Source organism: Apodemus sylvaticus, chromosome 2, assembly GCF_947179515.1.
Source record: "Apodemus sylvaticus chromosome 2, mApoSyl1.1, whole genome shotgun sequence".
NCBI lineage: Eukaryota > Metazoa > Chordata > Mammalia > Rodentia > Muridae > Apodemus > Apodemus sylvaticus.
Window position 1 is genome coordinate 155,415,944 of NC_067473.1, and position 22,361 is coordinate 155,438,304.

The following is a 22,361-nucleotide window of genomic DNA, read 5'->3' on the forward strand; positions in this document are numbered from 1 at the left end:
AACTAAGTTCAGATGCCGGGGGAGAAGTCAGTGTATTGAACCAGGGCATTAACTGTGGTTTAGGGCATAACCTAGTGGGCATCTGATTTTAGGAGATTATTTCTTAGGGAATTTGTGTGGAAATGAGATCAAGTTCCAGTCTGAGCCATGGACCCCAGGATATTCTGATACCACCAGTGTAGAGAGAGATAGAAGTTTCAGTAAGTCAGACTGATAGTGTTGGCCAATCCTTGGAATTATATTCCCAGACTAAAGAAAGAATCCAGGAACTCATAAAAGAGCATATTTAGGAAAAGGACTGTTTTATGCCAGTGTTAAGGGAAGAGAGTCATTTCATATAGCAGATTAGGTAATTAATACTCTAGCCTGCCCCATCGCAAAGATGATGGATGCCCTAAAGTCCATAAGAATGACAGTGTGAACAACTCAGCTGACGTTTTCTGGTAAGAAGGGTAGCAACATGATGGGGTGACAAGAAGGTCATGTTCAAAGAAACTTTATAACAATCACTGACACAGATAGCCAGCCTTCTAACCTAAGCAAGCTTATTTTAAGATAGTTGACTATAGATTAAAAAAGACAAAAGACTTAGAAACTTCAATAGTGGATTTTACAATGCTCCATAGACTCCTTTTTTTGTTTGTTTTTGGATTTGTGACATCAAGTAAACGGGCCTTTAGTGTTAATGTTTCTCCACTTCTACTATCAGGAAGATGAAAATTTTGAAGTGACAGATTTGCAAATGGTTGTGTTTGACTTGTATTACCTGAGTGGAGATCAGGAGATAGACACTGTGGCCTTTTTCCATAGTTTCTTTAAAAGGACAAAGGAAAAGGTACATTTTGTGTATGCAATAAAGATTAAGTGATATAGGTAACAAATTGGTATTACTTAGTAAAGGTATTTAACTGTTCAATTTTTCCTAGAGTGCATAAGTAGATAAGGTAAACCAAATGATTTGAAAATGAATCTAATTGTCATGACATATATAGTAACTTTCTTTCTGTTCAGATCAGCTATGCTCCTTTCGCTGTGAGTCATGGGACCAGAGTCCAGCTCCAGTCTCCTTACCAGTTTCCTGTGCACACTGCAGCACTGTACCAGGGAATTATTCAACTGCTGCTATACTTCACTTGGATCTGGGTTGGTCTGGTGGTTCCAGATGATATGAGAGGAGAACTCTTCATTAAGGAAATCACAGAGGAGATGATCAACCATGAAATTTGTGTTGCCTTTGTAGAAAAGGATCCAGTATTTCCTTCTGGTGGTGAAGTAGGCTGGTACCAATTAATAGTACATCTCGCATTGACCCGTGTTGTTGTTGCATTTGGTGACACTCATGATTTTCTGAACCTTGTCTCTCTCATAATTTCTGGTGCTATTTTTGGTAATATCTGGATCACAACTTCTGATTGGTATACTACCATATTATCCTTTAAACAAAACCTAATTTATACATACTTTGGTGGAGCATTATCATTTTCAGTTCACAAGGATGAAATTCTGGGATTCAAGGAATTTCAAAGAAGTGTTCACCCTAGAAAATACCCTCATGATATCTTCATCCAGCATGTGTGGTCAAATTTATTTGATTGTTCACATGTCTATGAGCATGGAGTCAGGAAACTAAATCAATGTGAGCAAAATGGCAGCCTGAGCACACGATCTCTGAATGTTTGGGATATGAATACCTCACCCTTGAGCTATGAAGTCCATGCAGCTGTGTATGCCATTGCCCAGGCACTCCATGAAGAGCTGTCACTCAGAGTGAATAGAGACTCATTGGATAAAGGTGGACTCCAGGCTCCTCTCCCATGGAAGGTAACAATAGCTACACTTATGCTTTCCTAGATTATTGGACCCTGGCTTTTAATTTCTGCATTTTGATTCATGATCTGACATAGTGTTAGAAAAACATTTCTTATGCTAGCACGTTTCTTTATGTTATTATCTCCTTCTCAAAGTATTCATGTTTATTCACTAGCATAAAGTAGCATAAATAGTTAGAAAAAAAACATGTCGTAGGGTTTAAAGTTGAGCTAACATTTCTATCAGAAAAGAATATGTGCATGCTGTTGAGAAAATGATATTCCTAGTTTAAGCAAATTCAAACAATAATATTTAAGTTATTTAATTTTCACATCTTTTATTACTCTTTTTACTGTTCTGTGAAGTAATGATAATACACAACAGAGGAGATTTGTACAAGTATTAATGTGGTATATTTTAAGGATTTTGGGCACATTTGATGCCAAAAGTTTGTTTTGTTTCGATAAACACACTAGAAGAACACATAGCTTTTATGAGAGTAGACATTATCATCCATGACTGTTCTCCAGACTACTTCTTTGACTTGTTGCCGTTGTTGTGATCTACTGTCCTTGGTTTTAACTTAGTTCTCTGCACTACACAGCCTCATATTCCTGGCAATCCAGGCTGTGTCTTTCATGGGTTGCCTCTCATGTCCTGAGCCTCAAGTTAAAGAAGTCATTCATTGATTGATCAATACCACACATTCTGAGCCACCATTGCCCCAGTATATCTAGTAGTTAGGACAGATTGAGTCCAAGGTTTGATGAATGGGTTGGTTTCAGACATGCACCACTGGAAGCCTTGCCTGCTTACAGAAGATGACCAGTTCAGGTTCCATATACTCCATTACAAAGTTCTCACTAAGGAGACCTTCATAGGTTTCAGGAAGTTCCGTTTCACTAGGTTTGACATCTATTCTAAATGCTCTAGCATTCCATCTCTCTCTGTGTCTCTCTGACCATACCCTCTCCATGTACCACCATTCACATTTTTTTTCCTTCTTGTTCCTATCTCCGCATACCCTCTAGTCTACCCAACATGTCTTTTGCATTCCCAGGGATATTCATTTAACCAGTCTACTCCCACCCCCGAGAACTCACCTTGTTACTTATACTCTCCAGAGTAGTATTCCATTACGTAAATGTACCACATTCTCTTTATCCATTCTTCCATTGAAAAACATCTACTTTGTTTCTAGTTTCCTGATATTTTAAGCAAAGACACTATGAACTAATTGAGCAAGTGTCCTTGTGGTAAGATGTAGTGTCCTTTGGGTATATGCTCAAGAGTGGTATAGATGAGTCATGAGGTAGATAGATTCCCAATTTTCTGAGGATCCATCATAATTATTTCTATAGTTGCTGTACAAATTTGCACTCCCTTAGTCAATGCAATTGTGTTCCCCTTGCTCCATTTCCTTGCCTGAGCTGTAACTTTTAACATTGATTTTAGGCATATTGACATGTGTCCAAGAGAAGCTCAAAGTAATTTTGATTTGCATTTCCCTAATGGATAAGGATGTTGAATATTATTTTTATATGATTCTCATCCCTTTGAGATTTCTCTCTTGAGAATTCTCTGTTTAACACCATACCTAATTGTAAAAATTAGATTTGTGGTTTGTTGATGCCTTGTGTCTTCAGTTCTTTATATATTTTGTGCATTATATCTCTGTCAGATTTGGAGTTGATAAAAAATCCTTTTCCATTCTATTGACTACCATTTTGTCCTATTGATGTCCTTTGCCTCTCAGAAGCTTTTTCCTGTCATGAGGTCCTATTTGTGTTCTGTTCAGAAAGTTTCTTCTGTGCTAGGTTGTGAACAATTAAATACATTTTGGTGGCATATTCTACACTATCTTCTCTAAAGGTCTTGATTCTCAAATGAAAAACACACACTCAGTCTTTATAATTTAATATGCTTTAAACAGCTCAATGGTTGGGTCACTTGCTAACCTCCATTTGGCTATTCCACCTCCCTCTGATAATCCAGAGTTATCATGTTCACTACTTTTTCTTCTATCAAGGACTTGTTTCCAGCAGCTATGTGCATGTAAAATTTTCTCATTTAAAGAGTTTTTCCAGAAACACAAATACCATTCACTTTATAAGAATTTATAAATATTTTCAATGCTAATCCCTGTATATCTTACATAAAGTTCAGTGTTCCATCAAGTATGATTTAATGTTGCGATCATCATTTTGCCTTGATTTTTGAACAGGGCTAATATTGATCTAATAGTATTCTTCAACATGAAGATAGCCAGTTAGATCAGCACCATTTTTAAATATGCTATATTTTTCTATTGTGTGTTTATTGATTTTTTATAAAAAATAAGGTGTCCATACGTGTGTGGATTTGTTTCTGGGTTTACAATTTGATTCCATTGTTCACCATGTCTAATTTTATGAGAATACTTTGTGGTTTTTCATTACTGTAGCACTGTGGTACACTTTAAAATTCAGCATGGTGTTCCCTCTGGAAGTTCTTTTACTGTTTATTATGTTATTCTCCTGATTCATGAGGGTGGGAGTTCTTTCCTTCTTCTGATATGTTCCTCGTTTTCCTTCCAAGACTTAAACTTTTTTTATTCTAGTCTTTTGCTTCCTTGATTTGGCTACCCCAAAGTACTTTATATTTTGTGGTTATTGTGAAGAGTGTTGTTTCCCTGTTATATTTCTCAGTCTGTCATTTGTATATAGGAAGGCTACTAATTATTTCTTTGTGTTAATCTTGTATCCAGGCACAGTGCTGAAAGTTCTCTCAGTCATACATGTTCCTTGTAGAATTTGGTGTTTGCTTACCTATACAATTACATTATCTGTAATAATGATATCTTGAATTTTTATTTTCTTGCCTGTATCCTTTGATCTTCTTCAGGTAACTTACTGTTTAAGATCCAATTTATTAATATCATCTCCTAGCTCCAGTATTTATTGGGCTTTTATCTGATTGACTCATGCATTGGTGATAGTGGGGTATTGTAGTCTTTCTATCAATTTGTGATTTCAATGTGTGATTTGAGATTTCCTGGTGTTCCTTTAACAGACTTGGGTTTAGATGTTTGTGGTATAGTTGTTGAGAATTAGGATGTCATATTGATGGACTTGTCCTTTGATCAGTATGAATGTTCTCTCCCATCTCTTTTGAGTAATTTTCTTTTGAAGTCTATTTTGTCAGATGTTAGAATATCTATTTTATCTTGACTTTTAGGTACATTGCTTAGAAATCCTTTCCCCAACCCTTTAATCTGATGTAACTACTATGTTGATTTTGAGATGTGTTTCATATATGCTTTCAAAGGTTGGATCTTGTTTTCAGATCTGTTCTGTTAGCCTGTGTCTTTTTATTGAAGAATGGAGTCCATTGATATTGAGAGATATCAATGATGCTTCTTGTTTTTATTAGGCCAGAAGTGGTTGTATGTGTGAGTATGAGTGTATGTGTGTTTGTTTTTCTGCATACTTCCCTGTTTTTGTTTTTCTGCTGTGAGGTTATGTATTTCTTATGTGTTCTTTGGTATATTTTACCTTCTAGGGTTAGAGTTTTCATTTTAGCACCATCTGTAGCAATGGATTTGTGTGTTTATCACAGAATATCTTGTTTTCTCCAGCCATGGTGATTGAAAGTTTTGCTGGGTATAGTTTGGCATCTGTGGTATCTTAGAGTCTACAATGTAATTGCCTAGACCTGTCTAGCTTTTAGTGTCACCACTGAGATGCTTGTGCAATTTGAATACCTGTATATGTTACTCGGCCTTTTCTCCTTAAAGTGTTTATTATTCTATGTTCTATATGTTCAGTGTTCTGATTATTGTATAGCAAAGTGAGTTTGTTTTCTGATCCAATCTATTTTGTGTTCTATATACTTCTTGTACCTTTATAGGCATTTTTTCTTTTTTCTTTTTAGGAATTAAGTAATTTTTCTTTTTTGAGTGTGTTAAATATGGGCCTTTGAGCTAGGATTGTCTCCTTGTTCTATTCCCATTATCTTGATTTTTATTTCTATTAAATTTGTTCTTTTTCAGTGCCCCGTATTTCCTGCATGTTTTGTGTCAGGGACACAGACTCTCCTTGTGGATTTCATGTCAAGTAGCACACAGTCAAATCTTGACAGCTTTTTGTTTGTCTGGTTGACTGTAGTATTTTACTCTAATTTGTTTCTGTTTTAAATTCATGCATTTAGTGAACTCACCTTAAATTCACTATTAATCTTTTTAATAATGTCTATCATGTGAGATTTTTCCATATGCGGCAGTTGACCCCTTTTGTTCATCATTTTATCTGACTTCATTAGATTCAGTCGAATATGTTACATTCAAATTTTTCTCTAAGAATATCAGTTATACTTAAAATATTCTTGTGGTTTTCAAACATGTTCAAGACACATTTGCAAGTACTGCTTATCAGTAATGCTTATGCATTTGGAAACTCTTCTGCTTCCTCTGTTCTATCTGTTGTAGCAGTGTTGTCAAGTGTTTCATTCATCTAAAGATATACCCAGGTTTTATTGCATTCACTTTGTGGTTTTGAGCAGATTATAGCCTACCACAAAGATAAAGAAGATACTATGCTCAATTTAATTGTGTTATTCTGCTTCTTTGCTGTTCTTCTCTATATGTTAGTTTCATTTTCTAGATAACACAAATTTATCTTTTCTGTGAAAGTTTCCTTTAACTTTTTACAAGGCTGGAACATGAATAAAATTTTACTCCCGAGTATTTTTAAATGTGATCATTTTCATTTTCCCATCACTCTAAGAGGAGAAAATTTTGCTGATTCAAACTTAAAGTAAATCATCCTCCTCTCTAAGGAAGGGATAGTTTTCACTTAATTCTTCAGAGAATTAGCTTTTTTTGTGTGTTTGTTTTTAGTTTAAATTATAAGGTCAGATGTAGTTTTTTTATATCTACCATATATAGTCTAATAAAATAATGTATTCATTGACAGTTACAACAAGCAAACAAATAGAATATGCTTTTCTTCATATGCTAAGAGAGCTAAGTCTCTTAGCTCTCTGCATACTCAGAGATCTGCCTGTCTCCCACTATCTCCCTATTCTATATTCATGACTTTTGATTTGTTTCTTCTTTCATGATCCACTAGATTTATGTCCCACAGGGCCTTCAATATGTGAATGAATATGCAGATATCCAATGAGGCAGAAGGAATTAAAAAAATGTTGGTATTTCTAACGACAATGACTTCTTCTCCTTTAGAATCTTTAAAATTCTTACATTGCTCATGTGATAGGCTTGACCCCATAAACTTCCTCCCTCATCTGAAGTTAAACATTTTTATGGGCTCGATCTTGTTCTGTTTCTATACAGGCAGACTTAGCTACCATAAGCTCTTGAGTGCCATGACCATGTCACACCTAAAAGACAGTATTTCATGGACCTCATCCCCAGCATCAGATTTGTTCCTTCTCTCAATCCCCTCTTTCCCAATGGTTCCTTTGATTTGGGAATCCTCTAATGGCTGTCCTATTTCAGTATGAACAATCAATATTCTTGGCATAGAGAAATTCTCTGATATAATATGACAATAGCACGATTCTATGTATATAAATATTCAGGAGAAAATTCAATAATGTGTCTTGTTAGCCAAACAGAAGTAGTAGGCACATGCATAGGACTTCTGATCTCACAAGACCTTGATCTTAAATAGGTTTGTAGTAACAGACATGAGTCCCTCTTGTAAGGACATCCTCAAATACCATGAGCAAGAAGTTGTTTATTCCCATAAAAGTTGTGCCAGTATTTCCCCAGTATGCACATCATGTCTGGAATGTCGGTATTATAGGATGCAAGGTCTACAGTTAGGAAAGGCCTCCGCTGACTTTACTTCCTCATCAGCTTGTAGTTCAACTTCTGCTAGAGTGAAAAGTGCCAGACCAACAGAGAAGCAGAATAGAAAACAGGAAGAAAGCTTTCACATTAGTTCTGGCCTCACTTCCGTGTCCTGTAGCAAAGTGTGTGGTGACTTCAGCAGTAGGGTATTACCATCTGGTTCGCATGTGTAACCAAAGGCAATGATCATAACCTGCATTGTCTTGAGGTCTTTTGGGGGCTTCTTAACTGCCACAAGGATATTTTATATATAATAAACTGTAATTCCTCTGTTTACATTCTTTTTAAATTGCATTTTACTTTGCAACTAGCTTACAGTTGTAGCTATATATGACTTCGTCATAATCTTCAGGTTTGGTTAACTTAACCTACTCTATTCTCTCTGACTCTTATCCACCTTTGCAGGTCTCCATCACATGTTCCTATATATTTCTGTTCCAAAGGTGTTCTTTTTTTGCCTCCTTCCTTATTTACAAATTTCATATTTTAAATTCTGAAAATTTTATTTTATTTTTACTTCCTTGAGTTATGTGTAGTGGTGGAAAAAATTGTGGTTTTTCTGAAAAACTCTTATGCAAAAGTTTAAACAACCTCATTCAAATCATTTTTATTTTTCATAATTTTTCAAATTGTAATTTTCAAAATTTAGAATCTGTCTGCCAGAGTCACACTGAGTGACTGAGAAAAGTTCAGAAAGAAAACCTGAATAGTGGTGATAGAGTTGTTGAAAAGCTTACAACTATGTTAATGTCTTCATATAGTCCTACATGTACTAGTCTTATGATACATATTTGATAAATGAAACCAAAATCAAAGCCACAGGAACATACAGTGAGTAAAAGAGAGGGCAATTATACTAACCAGGTTTATTTGCATCCCAGTGAGGCATACTTCAATTTCTGACAGTTATTTTCTCTTTTAGCTCCATCCATTCTTACAAAAGGGCCAACTTCGGACAAACATCAATGAGAACATTGTGAACCAGGAAGATTCGGCAACCAAGCTTGACATCTTTAATTACCATTCTCTGCAGAGTGGTACCAAAGCTCAAGTGAAAGTTGGCGAGTTAATGTTTGAATTTCACAGTGTTCAGCATCTTTCCCTAAATGACAAACTCATAAATTTGGGTATACATGACAATCAGGTGAGTATCTTTAAAGTCAGCACTTGTGGGGGAAAAAGGAGGAGAGTATGCAGGCGATGGTGGCAGGCCCTTCATAGGAGAGCCCTGGTATGCAGATCCTGAGGGGATAGGAACACCAACAGGACCAAATATACTGAAGTCCCACAGGACAGGAGCTGCAGTGCTAGTGGGTGGGGCCATTAGCACAGCCCTGAATACCTGCTATGGGTGAAGCTGCTTAGCTGTGAGGTGGTTCAGCAGGCTGAGAGGAGTCTGACTTGGATCCTATCCCATGTCAGCTGGAAATGCTGAGGCTTGCTCCGTGCTTTTACACGGCGGGTTTAATAAAAGAGACAGTTCATAGTTTTATATTTTATTATTAAAAGAATAAAATGAGAAAAGGAGAAAGAGAAGATAGAGATATGAGGGATGGGCATGACCACGTGAAAGACAGAATGAGAGAAAGAGCTGAGAGAGGAGAGAGAGAAAGAGAGAGAAAGGAGACAGAGAGAAAGGAGAGAGAGAGAGAGAGAGAGGAGAGAGAGAGAGAGAGAGAGAGAGAGAGAGAGAGAGAGAGAGAAAGGAGAGAGAGAGAGAGAGAAAGGAGGGAGAGAGAGAGAGAGAGAGAGAGAGAGAGAGAGAAAGGAGAGAGAGAGAGAGAGAGAGAGAGAGAGAGAGAGAGAGAGAGAGAGAGAGAGAGAGAGAGAGAAATAAGGGAGCTGGATAAAAGAGAGCTAGGAGGGGCAGGAAGTATTCATTTATACTAAGCTGCAGTACCTGTCTGTTGCCAGGTAACCTAGGGGCAGGGAGAGCCTGCCTGATGCCAGGTGAATGCAGAGGTGGAGTCCAGCCAGTACACTAGGGAGTGGGGCATGCCATATGTGACTGATGGCCACAGGATTATGGAGTTGAGTCTCCAGAGTGGCCTTGCCCAACCAAGCTACACACACCATGGTCCCACAAGCACTGTGTGCTGTGCTCAGAGTGGAATTCCTTAGAGAACAGGGTTAAGGGAATGTTGAGTGCCATCAGGCTGAGAGTGCCCTTAGTTTGTCTTTTCTAATGCTGAATACCAGAACTTTCTGCCTACAAATCACTGTAAAAATTACTGATTCATTTTGGATTAATTCTTCAGATGGTTTCATTCTTGTAATGATCAGATACATCCATGGCTTACCTAGAAAGAAAAATGAAACAACATCTTGGATATTTATTTGGATGGATCATAGTGGTCAAGGCTTTAGTGGAAGTAACTGCCTTCAGTAAATAAATAAAATAAACACATGTGGATAAAACCAATCTCCCCAAATAAGGACTTATAACTTTGATTTTATGAAGTTAATTGTTATCTCTGAGGCTTACTGCCTCCATCTGTTGTCCTAATTCTATTTCAGGATGCTTCTAGACTCCTATGGTCTATTCTAGTTCTAGAACATTTACAGTCTTTGAGACTTAATGCTGAAGAAGTTCCCCATCTCTACCTCTTTCTGAGTTCTGGCTGGCTGGTTCAACTCAGGTATTCTGGCTCAATGTCTTCTTCAAGCTCACTGTTTCAATCTAACTTCTCTCAGTTTCTGACTGAATTTGCTCTGCTTAGCTTTATACTAAGTTTGGCAATATATTCTAATCTTTTGGCTCCTTCTCAAGTTCTCCTGGTTCTGTCATTACCTGTGTCTAGCTTGTACTCTCTACAACCTGTCTCTGTACAAGTTGTACAAGTAAAATTCATTGCCACCCAACCCTCATGCAATATTCCTTTATGTTTCTAACAGAAGCCATCTAGGAAATGCTATCACAAGTGAATACAATTTCTGGAGATAGTCCACAGTTTTGAGTGGTTATAATGGGAACACTCTGAGAGTATCTGGATGCACCCAGATACTTTGACTTAGATATTGCTCCTCTTTCCTCACAGTATTATATAGCTTAATTTCCTGTGTATTTACCCATTTTATTGGGTACATTTTCTTCAGAATCAATATGAAGATATGCTTTCATGTAATAAAGCTGTTTGATGAATTGATGATTTTCTAATTGCTGATCATGATTTTAAAGAGCTCCTAAATTGATACAAGTATTCTCAAGGGCCCTATAAAAAAAGATGCAAATAGAGCTCTTTATACCCTCATGTTTCTTTGATTAATTATGCTAGCGAAAAAAACAAATTGGAAAAAATTAATAATCAATGAGAAAACATTTATTCAATGATAGATCTAAGAAATATCCCATAGGTGTTCACTGTGGAAAAGCAAGGCCATATGAAACAGTTGCTTTTAACTTATAACGAACTGATACAATGAAACACTGTTTTGTATTTATATTTTTCTGCTGTAATCCCCTTTTTAAAAAAATATTTTGCGTTATGAGGTAATTTTTTCACATAGATTTTTGTAACAGAAAACCTGTAAAAACACTGAAAGCAATAATAAAGACTTGTAGTAGCCTCTTTCCTGTTTCTCCCAATGTGTGTTTGTTATTTTGTGCCCTTACTTTGACTTTCTTAATTTCTTTTCTTTTCTTCAATTCCGTTTTTTCTTTTCTTTTCTTCCTTCCTTTATCAATTCTTTTCTACCTTCCTTTCTTCCTTCCTTCTCCTTCCTTCCCTCCCACCTCTTCCCCTCTTTCCCTCTTCCCCTCTTTCCCTCTTTCCCTCTGTTCTTTCTTTCCCTCTTTTCTTTCTTTCCCTCTGTTCTTTCTTTCTTCCTTTCCCTCTGTTCTTTCTTTCCCTCTGTTCTTCCTTCCTTCCTTCCTTCCTTCCTTTTTTTCTTTCTTTCTTTCTTTCTTTCTTTCTTTCTTTCTTTCTTTCTTTCTTTCTTTCTTTCTTTCTTTCTTTCTTTCTTTCTTTCTTTCTTTCTTTCCTTCTTTCTGGCTAGGGAAGAGTTATCCAAATTTGAGCCTCTTGCCTGCCTAGCAAGAGGTCCCTGAGTCAACGTCTAATGAGCCCAAGTAACTAAGTTTCTTTTCTTAATGAAATCCTGCTGCAGGAGGCGTCAATTGCAAGAAGACATCAGCTTTTGGCCCAGGATAAGCAAAACCAAGTTAATTGTCCAAAGTCACCAGCTTCTACCACCAGAATAGAGAGAATTAAATAGCCAGAAGCCACCAGTTTCTGGGCCCCAGAACAATAAGAGTGTGTTAATGGTCAGAGGCCTTCATCCTTCTGTCACTGTGTCCCACCTCAGTTCCTGATTATAGAAGTTAGCACCCTAGCAAATTGCTTTTCTTTCCTGTCTATTCTAATGAGAGTTGGGTGTTTCCTATCTCTGACACATTCTTTCAAATCTTTCTCTGATTTGTCACTTTGCCTGCCCCTCAATTGGTCACTTGATCTTCAACACAGGAGTGGAAAATATCCAGTGGAGAAAAGATAGTCCTTTCAACAATGATACTGGTTCAACTGGAGGTCAGCATGCAGGAGAATGCAAATTTATCCATTCTTATCTCCTTGTACTAAGCTCAACTCCAAGTGGATCAAGGACCTCCACATAACACCAGACATACTGAAACTAATAGAAATGAAACTGGGGAAAACCCTTGAGGACATAGTCACAGGGGAAAAGTTCCTTAGCAGAACACCAATAGCTTATGCTCTAAGATCAAGAATTGACAAATGGGATCTCATAAAATTACAAAGTTTCTGTAAGGCAAAGGACACCATCAAAAGGACAAAACGGCAACCACCAACAAATTGGGAAATGATCTTCACCAACCCTACATCTGATAGAGGGCTAATATCCAATATATACAAAGAACTCAAGAAGTTAGACCCCAGGGAACCAAATAACCCTATTAAAAAATGGGATATAGACCTAAACAAAGAATTTTCACCTGAAGAAATTCGGATGGCCGAGAAGCACCTTAAGAAATGCTCAACATCATTAGCCATTAGGGAAATGCAAATCAAACGAACCCTGAGATTTCACCTCACACCAGTCAGAATGGCTAAGGTTAAAAACTCAGGAGATAGCAGGTGTTGGCTAGGATGTGGAGAAAGAGGAACACTCCTTCACTGCTGGCTGGTGGGATTGTAAAATGGTACAACCACTATGGAAATTAGTCTGGCGGTTCCTAAGAAAACTTGGCATGACTCTTCCAGAGGACACTGCTATTCCTCTCCTGGGCATATACCCAGAGGATTCCCCAGCATGCAATAAGGACACATGCTCCAGTATGTTCATAGTAGCATTATTTATAATAGCCAGAAGCTGGAAAGAACCCCAATAGCCCTCAATGGAAGAATGGATACAGAAAATGTGGTATATAAACACAACGGAGTACTATTCAGCAATTAAAAGCAATGAATTCGTGAATTTTTTAGGCAAATGGATGGAACTGGAAAATATCATCCTAAGTGAGGTAACGCAATCACAAAAGAATACACATGGAATGCAATCATTGATAAGTGGATATTAATTAGCCCTGAAGCTCTGAATACTGAAGATACAATTAGCATATCAAATGATTCCCATGAAGAAGGAAGAAGAGGGCCCTAATCCTGGAAAGGCTTGATCCAACATTGTAGGGGAGTACCAGGACAGAGAAAAGGGAGGGGAAAAGATAGGAGAATGGATGGAGAGAAGAGGACTTATGGGACATATGGGGGGAGAACTGGGAAAGGGGAAAGGTTTTAGAATGTAAACAAAGAATATACAAAATAAATAAAAAAAGAAATTAAAAAAAAAAGAAGTTACTTTCAATCATGGGTACTTTATTCTACAAACTAGCTCTATCTTCTTTGGTTGGGATTAAGGATATATTCTGGTACAGAGCCTTCCCACAACTAGAAATAGATTTTTCAGTAAATAACATTATCTCAGGGTTCACAGTGTGATTAAATATCATGTGACAGATATTTCTGGATTTCAATGTAAAATTATATGCACACTTATATCCTTATTGTTATAACTGATCATAATGAACATCTCTGTGATGTGATAAAAATAGGTGATATGTAGTAATGTGGAACATTATGGTCCTCAAGAGACCTGATAAGTTTTTTTCCAATGCAAAACACTGGGTACATCAAACACCCCAAGGCAGGTCTCATATCCAGGAGTAGTTAGGCAGCACAAGAAGGGAATCCACAATGCATACATACTTTTATTTGGTTACAGTTTTGTTTTTATTTTCTTTTGCTTTTTGTGCTGTTTTATTTTATTTTTAAGGTTTTGATGCTTAGTTGAGTTTTGGGGACATCAGTCTGCTTTTTTTGAGAAAGAACTCAAATTTGGGAAGGTTGAGAGAGGGAGAGGACCTGGACAGAGATGGGGAAAGGGAAGGACATGATCAAAATATATGAAATAAATAAAGTGAAATAAATGAAAGCAAGAAAATAAATCAAACAATGAAATAAAATAAAGCAATAGTTCAAAAAAGAGAATTAGGGAAAGGGAGAAACAGGCAATTTGGCTTCACACTCACTAAAAGCGTGGTACTTTTTTCTTATAGTACACAGATATCCTGCTGACATTTACCATCTCAGTGCTAATACTGAATGTCATGAGCTGACTGACTTTGCTTCTCTCATGTCTCCTATACAGATTCCTTTTTCTTATTGCAAACGAAGTTGTCTACTTGGATTTAGGAAAACACAAGACGGTCTGTATGCATTCTGTTGTTATGATTGTGTCCCATGTCCAGCTGGAGAGATTACAAATGAAACAGGTATTTATAAAATGATTCTAAATGTGGAAATTTCTAGAAATGGTTCTGAATGTGGAAATGATGCAGCACTAGATACGGGTGATAACAGAAAACCTGAAGACACAGTTATATTTATATAGCTGATTCTCAATACTTTAAAACAATTTAATTCTGTGTGGAGGTGGCAAAGTTCTTAATGACAACTCTCAGTATGTGGATCTCTGAGTTCAAGGCAATCCTGATCCACAGAGTGAGTTCAGGGACAGCCAGGGCTGAACAGAATAACCCTGTCTTGAAAAACAAAACAAACAAACAAACAAACAAAAACATTGATCTCAACCCAGTCATTTTTGTTACTGATATTTATTTATCTCTTTGTTTTATTTGCTATGCTGTGTGTATTGATCTCAAACTTCTGGGTTCCAGCAATCCTCCAGGCTGAGCCTCCTGGGTGACTATGACCACAGGAGTGTTTTCCTGTATCTGGTTCAACTTTTGTCCTCTGCACATGCGCTTTGAGTTTAAGTTTCTTTTGTTTGGTTCTCTGCTTTTCACTACTGGTTCTATTATAGCTATAGCAGTATTAAGGGTAAGGTTAGTGCTCTGTGTATACTGTAAATAGTTAGTGCTCCTTGTATACCCTAAAGTATGAGATGCATTATAAAACATGACCTTATGTCATACTTAAAATAAATATTAATATAAGCAATGCTTTTTTCTATACATGGAAATTTGACTTCTGAGAAACCATATAAATTGCTCAGGTCATAAAACCTAGAGACAGTTGAGACAAGATACAGACTTGTCAAGTGAGAGGAGCTGCTAAAAAGAATGTATCAGAGTGACATTGATGGCAGATACAGCAGGACTCTTCTGGAACCATGGGACACTGGGACACTGGGACACTGGGACCCAGGGACCACTTCCTATGGTGAATTGTAGAAACTCCATAACTATTTGTTTATGATTAAATAAGTGTTTCCTTTATGAACTAAAAGTTTCTATTTGAAATACTTTGGTTATTGAGGGGGCTCTCATTATGCATTCCTTGGTATAGTAAGCCAGCATCAGGTCACAGTATAACCAAGCACTTAGAGATTCCAGAGGATGAAAGGGTTGTGAGTGATGTTGGGGGCTGTGAGTGATGTGCAAGGAAGACTGTGAGTGATGTGCAGGGAGGGCTGTGAGTGATTTGCAAGTTTACATTTACTAAAAATCAGGATTTTAATTGGGTGATATGATTCTAGTTTACTAAAAATTCTGAGAATAATATTTCTATCATTATCATATGTTTAACACAGTTTTGTGCTGGGAATAGAACCTAAAGCCTAATATGCAGCCCTAGACTCAGCTGAATCTACAGATCATGCCATTGTCACCATAAACATTTTTCCAACTCATCCAAAACAGTGTTTTTCACCCTAAGAAAACCTATTCACCTAAAATTTATTAGCTTCAGCATTATTTCTAGAACAATGATACATCCTTGGATAAAAAACAAAATGAAAGAATCAAAAGAAAATATCACTGTTCCTAAGTATAGATATCAGTAAATGTTAGAAAGTTTTAGTTTCTAGGTGTTCCTGTTAGAGACCTGCTATGACAAGCTAGTTCTCTCTTGGAGGTAGCTGAGGTGGTAAAGAGTTGGGTGGTGGTGGATGGAGAGCAAAGCTTGGTCTTGTGAGATATTTATAGATGCTTTTAGATAATAAAATATTTACCTGACTTGAGTCTAAGTTACTTTGCAGTAGTACATGGCCTGCCTCTGGCATTTAGGATCTCATAATAAAACAGTTGGGGATTATGTAAAGTAGCCTTCCTTCTTATCTCTGCATGAATTTGGAGGCTGAGACTCACAGCCTGCTATGGAAAGTCTCTGGAAGAAAAAGGGACACTGTGAAAAGTGATTTTAATATTTATTTCCAAGTTCTCCAAATAATTTTCTACTCCAAAAAATCTCTTTAGAAAATTCTTCCCAATTTCTAAGTTCCTCTTTAATCTCTAAATTCACTTAAAAATTCTAAGTTATTCTACTGTGCTGTTCTACTCCTTCCCATCTTGTTCTCACCTTCTGCTTTGATGTAGTATTGGCCTTCCTAGTGTTTTGCACTATTTCTAGGCAAATAGAGTACAAGCTTTTTTCAACCAAGTCCTTTTTTTTTTTAAACAGAAGTTCATTAAAGTACAAACATAAATTAAAATCTCCATTTGAATAAGAAGTTTACAACAGAGATTGTTTACATATGGATCCTTTAAAATGCAACATATTTTATCTGTCTTTAGCACTATAGGTTCATTGAAATTTAAAATGCATGATTTTTATTAGATATATTCTTTATTGTCATTTCAAATGTTGTCCCCTTTCCTGTTTCCCCCCTCACCTGAAAATCCCATAAGCCATGTCCTCTTCCTCAATCAACCCTCCCCTGCTTCCCTGTCCTGGTATTCCTCTACACTACTGCATTAAATCTTTCCAGGACCAAGGGCCTCTCTTCCCTTTGGTGTATAACAAGACCATCCTCTGCTGCCTACATCTGGAGTTGTGGGTAGCTCCATTTGTACTCTTTGGTTGATGGTTTTCTCCCTGGTTGTTCTGGGAGTATTGGATGTCTCATATTGTTATTCCTCCTGTGGTACTACAAACACCTTCAGGTCTTCGGTCCTTTCTCTTGCTCCCCCATTGGGGATCCTGTGCTCAATTCAATGGCTGGCTGAGAGTGTCCCTTTCTGTATTTGTCAGGCCTAGGAAAGCCTCACAGGTGATAGCTATATCTTGCTCCGGTCAGCTAGCACTTGTGGGCAGCCACAATAGTGTCTGGGTTGTGTAACTGTATATAGGATGGAAACCTGTGTGGGGTAGTCTCTGGACGGTCTTTCCCTCAGACTCTGTTCCAGCTTTTGTCTCTGTATCTCCTTCTGTGGGTACATTTTCTTCTTTCTATAAAGGGCTCTAAAATCCATACTTTGTTCTTCCTCCTTCTTGGGCATGATTTGGTATGTGAAATGTGCCTTGGGTATTCCAAGCTTCTGGGCTAATATCCTTTTATCAGTGAATGCATACCATGAGTGTTCTTCTGTGATTGGGTTAAGTCACTAAGGATAATATTTTCCAGTTCCATCCATTTGTTTAAGAATTACATGAATTCATTGTTTTTAATGGCTGAATAGCACCCCAATGTGTATTTACACCACATTTTCTGTATCCATTCCTCTGTTCGGGGACAGCTTGGTTCTTTCCAGCTTTTAGCTATAATAAATAGGACTTCTATGAACACAGTGGAGCATGTGTTCTTATTATATGCTGTAGAATCCTCTGGGTATATGCCCAGGAGTGGTATAGCAGGGTCCTCCAGTAGTATAATGCCCAGTTTTTTGAGTAACCACCAAACTAATTTCCAGAGTTGTAATACCACCTTGCAATCCCACCAGTAGTGGAGGAGTGTTCCTTTTTCTCCATAACATATCCAGCACCTGCAGTCTCCTGAGTTTGTAATCTTAGCCATTCTGACCAGTGTGCTGTGAAATCTCAGGGCTGTTTTGATTTGCATTTCCCTGATGACTAAGGATGTTGACTTTATTTAGGTGCTTCTCAGCCATACAATATTCCTCAGTTGAAAATTCTTTGTTTAGCTCTTTACCCCATTTTTTACCAGTGTTATTTGGTTCTCTGGACTAACATCTTGAGTTGTTTGTATATATTGGATATTAGCCCTCTTTCGGATGTAAGGTTGGTAAAGATCTTTGTTAATTTGGATACTGTCTCTGTGCCCTCTGATTAGTCTGGCTTACTGTTTATCTATCTTGTTGATTTTCTCAAAGAACCAGCTCCTAGTTTTGTTGTTTCATTGTATGGTTATTTTCATTTCAACTTGGTTGATTTCAGCCCTGAGTTTGATGATTTCCTGCCTTCTACTCCTCTTAGGTGTACTAGCTTCTTTCTGTTCCAGAGCTTTCAGGTGTGCCATTAAGAAGCTAGTGTATACTCTCTCCAGTTTCTTTTTGGAGGCACTCAAGGTTTTGAGTTTTCCTCTTAGCACTGCTTTCATTGTGTCACATAAGTTTGTATCTGTTGTGCCTTCATTTTCAATAAATTCTACAAAGTCTTTGATTTATTTCCTTATTTCTTCCTTGACCAAGGTGTCATTGAGTAGATCATTGTTCAGCTTCCTTGTGTATATGGGCTTTTTGTTGTTTTGTGGCTATTAATGGCCACCCTTATTCCATAGTGATCTGATAGGAGGCATGTAATTATTTCAGTCTTCTTATACCTGTTGAGGTCTATTTTGTGACCAATTACATGGTCGATTTTGGAGAAGATACTACAAGGTGCTGAGAAAAAGTTATATTCTTTTGATTCAGGATGAAATGTTCTATTTAAATCTGTTAAATTCATTTGGTCCAAAACTTCAATTTGTTTCACTGTTTCTCTGTTTAGTTTGTGTTTCCCTAACCAGTCCATTGAAGAGAGTAGAGTGTTCAAGTCACCCACAAGTATTGTGTGATGTACAATGTTTGCTTTGAGCTTTAGTAAAGTTTCTTTTATGACTGTGTCCTTGCATTTGGAACATAGATGTTCAGAATTGAGAGTTCTTCTTCATAGATTTTTTTTCTTTGATGAGTATGAAGTGTCCTTCTGTGTCTTTTCTTATGACTTTAGGTTAGAAGTTGACTTTATCCAATATAGGAATGACTACTCTAGCTTGGTTCCTGGGGCCATTTTCTTGGAAAATTATTTGCCAGCCTTCTACTCTGAGGTAGTGTTTGTTTTTGACAAAGAGGTATGTTTTCTGTATGTCGCAAAATTCTTTGTCCTGTTTATGTATCCAGTCTGTTAGTCTATGTCTTTTTATTGGGGAATTGAGTCCATTTATGTTAAGAGATATTAAGGAATAGTGATTGTTGATTCCTGTTATTTTTGAGGATATTTTTATGTTTGAGTGGTTATCTTCTTTTGGGTTTGTTGAAAGAAGATTCATATCTTTCTTTTTCTAGGGTGTATTTGGCATCCTTGTATGGGCATTTTCCATCTATTATCCTTTTTTAGGGCTGGATTTGTGGAAAGATATTGTGTAAATTTGGTTTTATCATGGAAGGTCTTGGTTTCTCCATCTATGGTGATTGAGAGTTTGACTAGGTATAGTAGTCTGGGCTGGCATTTGTGTTCTCCTAGAGTCTCCATGAGATCCACCCAGGATCTTCTAGCTTTCGTGGTCTCTGGTGAGAAGTCTGGTGTAATTCTGATAGGTCTTCCTTTATATACTACTTGGTCTTTTTCTTTTACTGCTTTTAATATTCATTCTGTGTTTAGTACTTTTCATGTTTTGATTTTTATGTGATGGGAGATATTTCTGTTCTGGTCCAGTATGTTTGGAGTTATGTAGGCTTCTTGTACATTCATGGGCATCTGTTTTTTGGGTTAGGGAAGTTTTCTTCTATAATTACGTTGAAGATATTTAGTGGCTCTTTAAGCTGTAAATCTTCACTCTCTTTTATAGCTATAATCCTTAGTTCTGGTCTTCTCATTGTGTCCTGGATTTCCTGAATGTTTTGGGTTATAAGCTTTTGCGTTTTGCATTTTCTTTGACTATTGAGTCAATGTTTTCTATGGGATTTTCAGCAGCTGAGATTCTTTCTTCTATTTCCTGTATTCTGTTGTTGATGTTTGCAGCTATGATACCTGATTTCTTTCCAAGGTTTTCTATCTCCAAAGTTGTCTCCCTTTGTCATTTCTTAGTTGTTTCTACTTCCTTTTTAGATCCTGGATGGTTTTGCTCAGTTCCTTGACTTGTTTGTTTGCATTTTCCTCTAATTCTTTAAGGAATTTTTGTGTTTCCTCTGTGAGGACTTCTGCCTGTTGACCCTTGTTCTCCTGCATGTCTTGAAGTGATTTTTGTGTTTCCTCTTTATAGGCTTCTATCTGTTGACCCATGTTCTCTTGTATTTCTTTAAGTGATTTTTGTGTTTCCTTGTTAAGGGATTCTACCTGTTGACTCATGTTCTCCTGTACTTCTTTAATGAAATTATTTATGTCCTTGAAATCCTCTATTAACGTCATCTGTTTGTTTGTTTCAAATATGCTGTCCTGCCCATGCTATGGTCAATGGCTCTGTATTGATATGCATACAGGTAGCATGAAGTGAACTCAGTGGGGAAAATAACAAAATAGAAATTAAGTTGGGAGAAAGAATTATTGGAGGGACAGAGAGAAGGTGTTGCAGGGGGACGGGATTGGGGTAGACTTCATTAAAATACATGATATGCATATATTATGTTCTCAAGTAATAAACAATATTTTCTAAACAAATGGAAGAAAGAGAAAAATAGTAAACTCTCAAAGTCAGCTTTTTCTTGCTTTCACAAATAATCAAATATCATTTTCATATTGTCTGATTTCCCCTCAACATCATTTCAACATTTTTCATTCTCTCATATTGTTCAAGTCCAGTCACGTTCTGAATATATTATTTATACAGTGTATCTGTATTTTTCTTCCAAAAAATAACTTATTCATTGTTTTTCAATGTCATGTTTCAGTGAATATATCCACAGATATTTTCTTGAGAATTCAACAATTTCTTTGTGCAAGATATGGGTCTTATAGGTACATTTAGAAATATAGGAGTTGAATGTAATAAAACAATCTGCCTCATTTTCAGGTATGGATCAATGCTTCAAATGTCCTGAAGATCAGTATGCAAATAAGCAGAGGGATCAATGTTTCCCTAAAATTATAGCATTTTTATCCCATGAAGATACTCTGGGAGTGGTTTTGGTCTCCATGGCCATTAGTTTATCTGCCTTTTCAGCCATGATTTTAGGATTATTCATTCACTATCGGGACACACCCATTGTCAGAGCAAATAACAGAAATCTCAGTTATGTCCTCCTTGTTTCTCTAATGCTATGTTTCTTTTGCTCATTGATATTCATTGGCCAACCTAGAACAGTCACTTGTGTCTTGAGACAAATAATTTTTGGGGTTGTGTTTTCTGTTGCTCTTTCTGCTATCTTGGCAAAGACTTTCATTGTGGTTGTGGCCTTCAAAGCCATCAAACCAGGAAGCACCTTACAAATGTGGATGGTGACCCGACTCTCAAATGCTATTGTCTGCTGTGGTTCCATCATTCAAGTGTGCATCTGTGCAGTCTGGCTGGGAACATATCCTCCCTTCCCTGATGTTGACATGCAGTCAGAATATGGGCAAATCATCCTCTTGTGTAATGAGGGGTCCACACTTGCTTTCTATTGTGTTTTGGGGTACTTGGGCTTTCTGGCCAGTCTCAGCTTGCTTATTGCTTTTATAGCTAGAAGGCTACCTGACACCTTCAATGAGGCAAAAACAATCACATTCAGCATGCTGGTTTTCTGTAGTGTGTGGATTTCTTTTATATCCACTTACCTGAGCTCTACAGGCAAAACCATGGTGGCTGTGGAAATCTTTTCAATTCTGGCCTCCAGTGCTGGTTTACTAGGATGCATGTTTCTTCCCAAATGCTATGTGATCCTACTGAGGTCAGGTGGCCATTCCAGAAAGAAGTTCTTTAAATGAATTCTTTAAGACAATGGAATGTATTGTGATTTGTGTAAAATGAATCATGTCAGAATATTCAAAAGAGTGGTGTGAAGCCAATGCATTTCACCAAAGAATGGCATCTGCAATGTAATCACCTGTCCCTACAATCCTTGGAGCCAACTAGACACCATGAAGCTAGCCATCAAAGTTTAGATAGTTGCCTACTAGTGGTGACTGTAGGTGTGCCTACTAAATGTTTCTTTAAATCACAGATTTTTTTTTAATTTTATTTTTTTAAACAATGTAAAAGGACTGGGAACATTAAGTTTAAGAATGAGAGCACATCATTTGTGTGGAAAAAAATAACAGATGTTTTAAAATGTGATTCTTCTCTGTTAGTCATATGTAGGCTTACTCTT

At 37.1% G+C, this 22,361-nt stretch overlaps 1 protein-coding gene across 1 annotated transcript in view; it reads left to right on the forward strand.

Annotated features, from left to right (window-relative positions):
• The window catches only part of LOC127677633 (vomeronasal type-2 receptor 26-like), a 36,374-nt gene extending 14,396 nt beyond the window's left edge, over positions 1–21,978 (forward strand). Inside the window, exons 3-6 of the mRNA XM_052172673.1 lie at positions 1,012–1,821; positions 8,586–8,807; positions 14,327–14,450; positions 21,086–21,978. Of these exons, the coding sequence (XP_052028633.1) occupies positions 1,012–1,821; positions 8,586–8,807; positions 14,327–14,450; positions 21,086–21,978 (2,049 nt within the window). The remainder of the gene's footprint in view (positions 1–1,011; positions 1,822–8,585; positions 8,808–14,326; positions 14,451–21,085) is intronic.
• Positions 21,979–22,361: the final 383 nt, after the last annotated feature.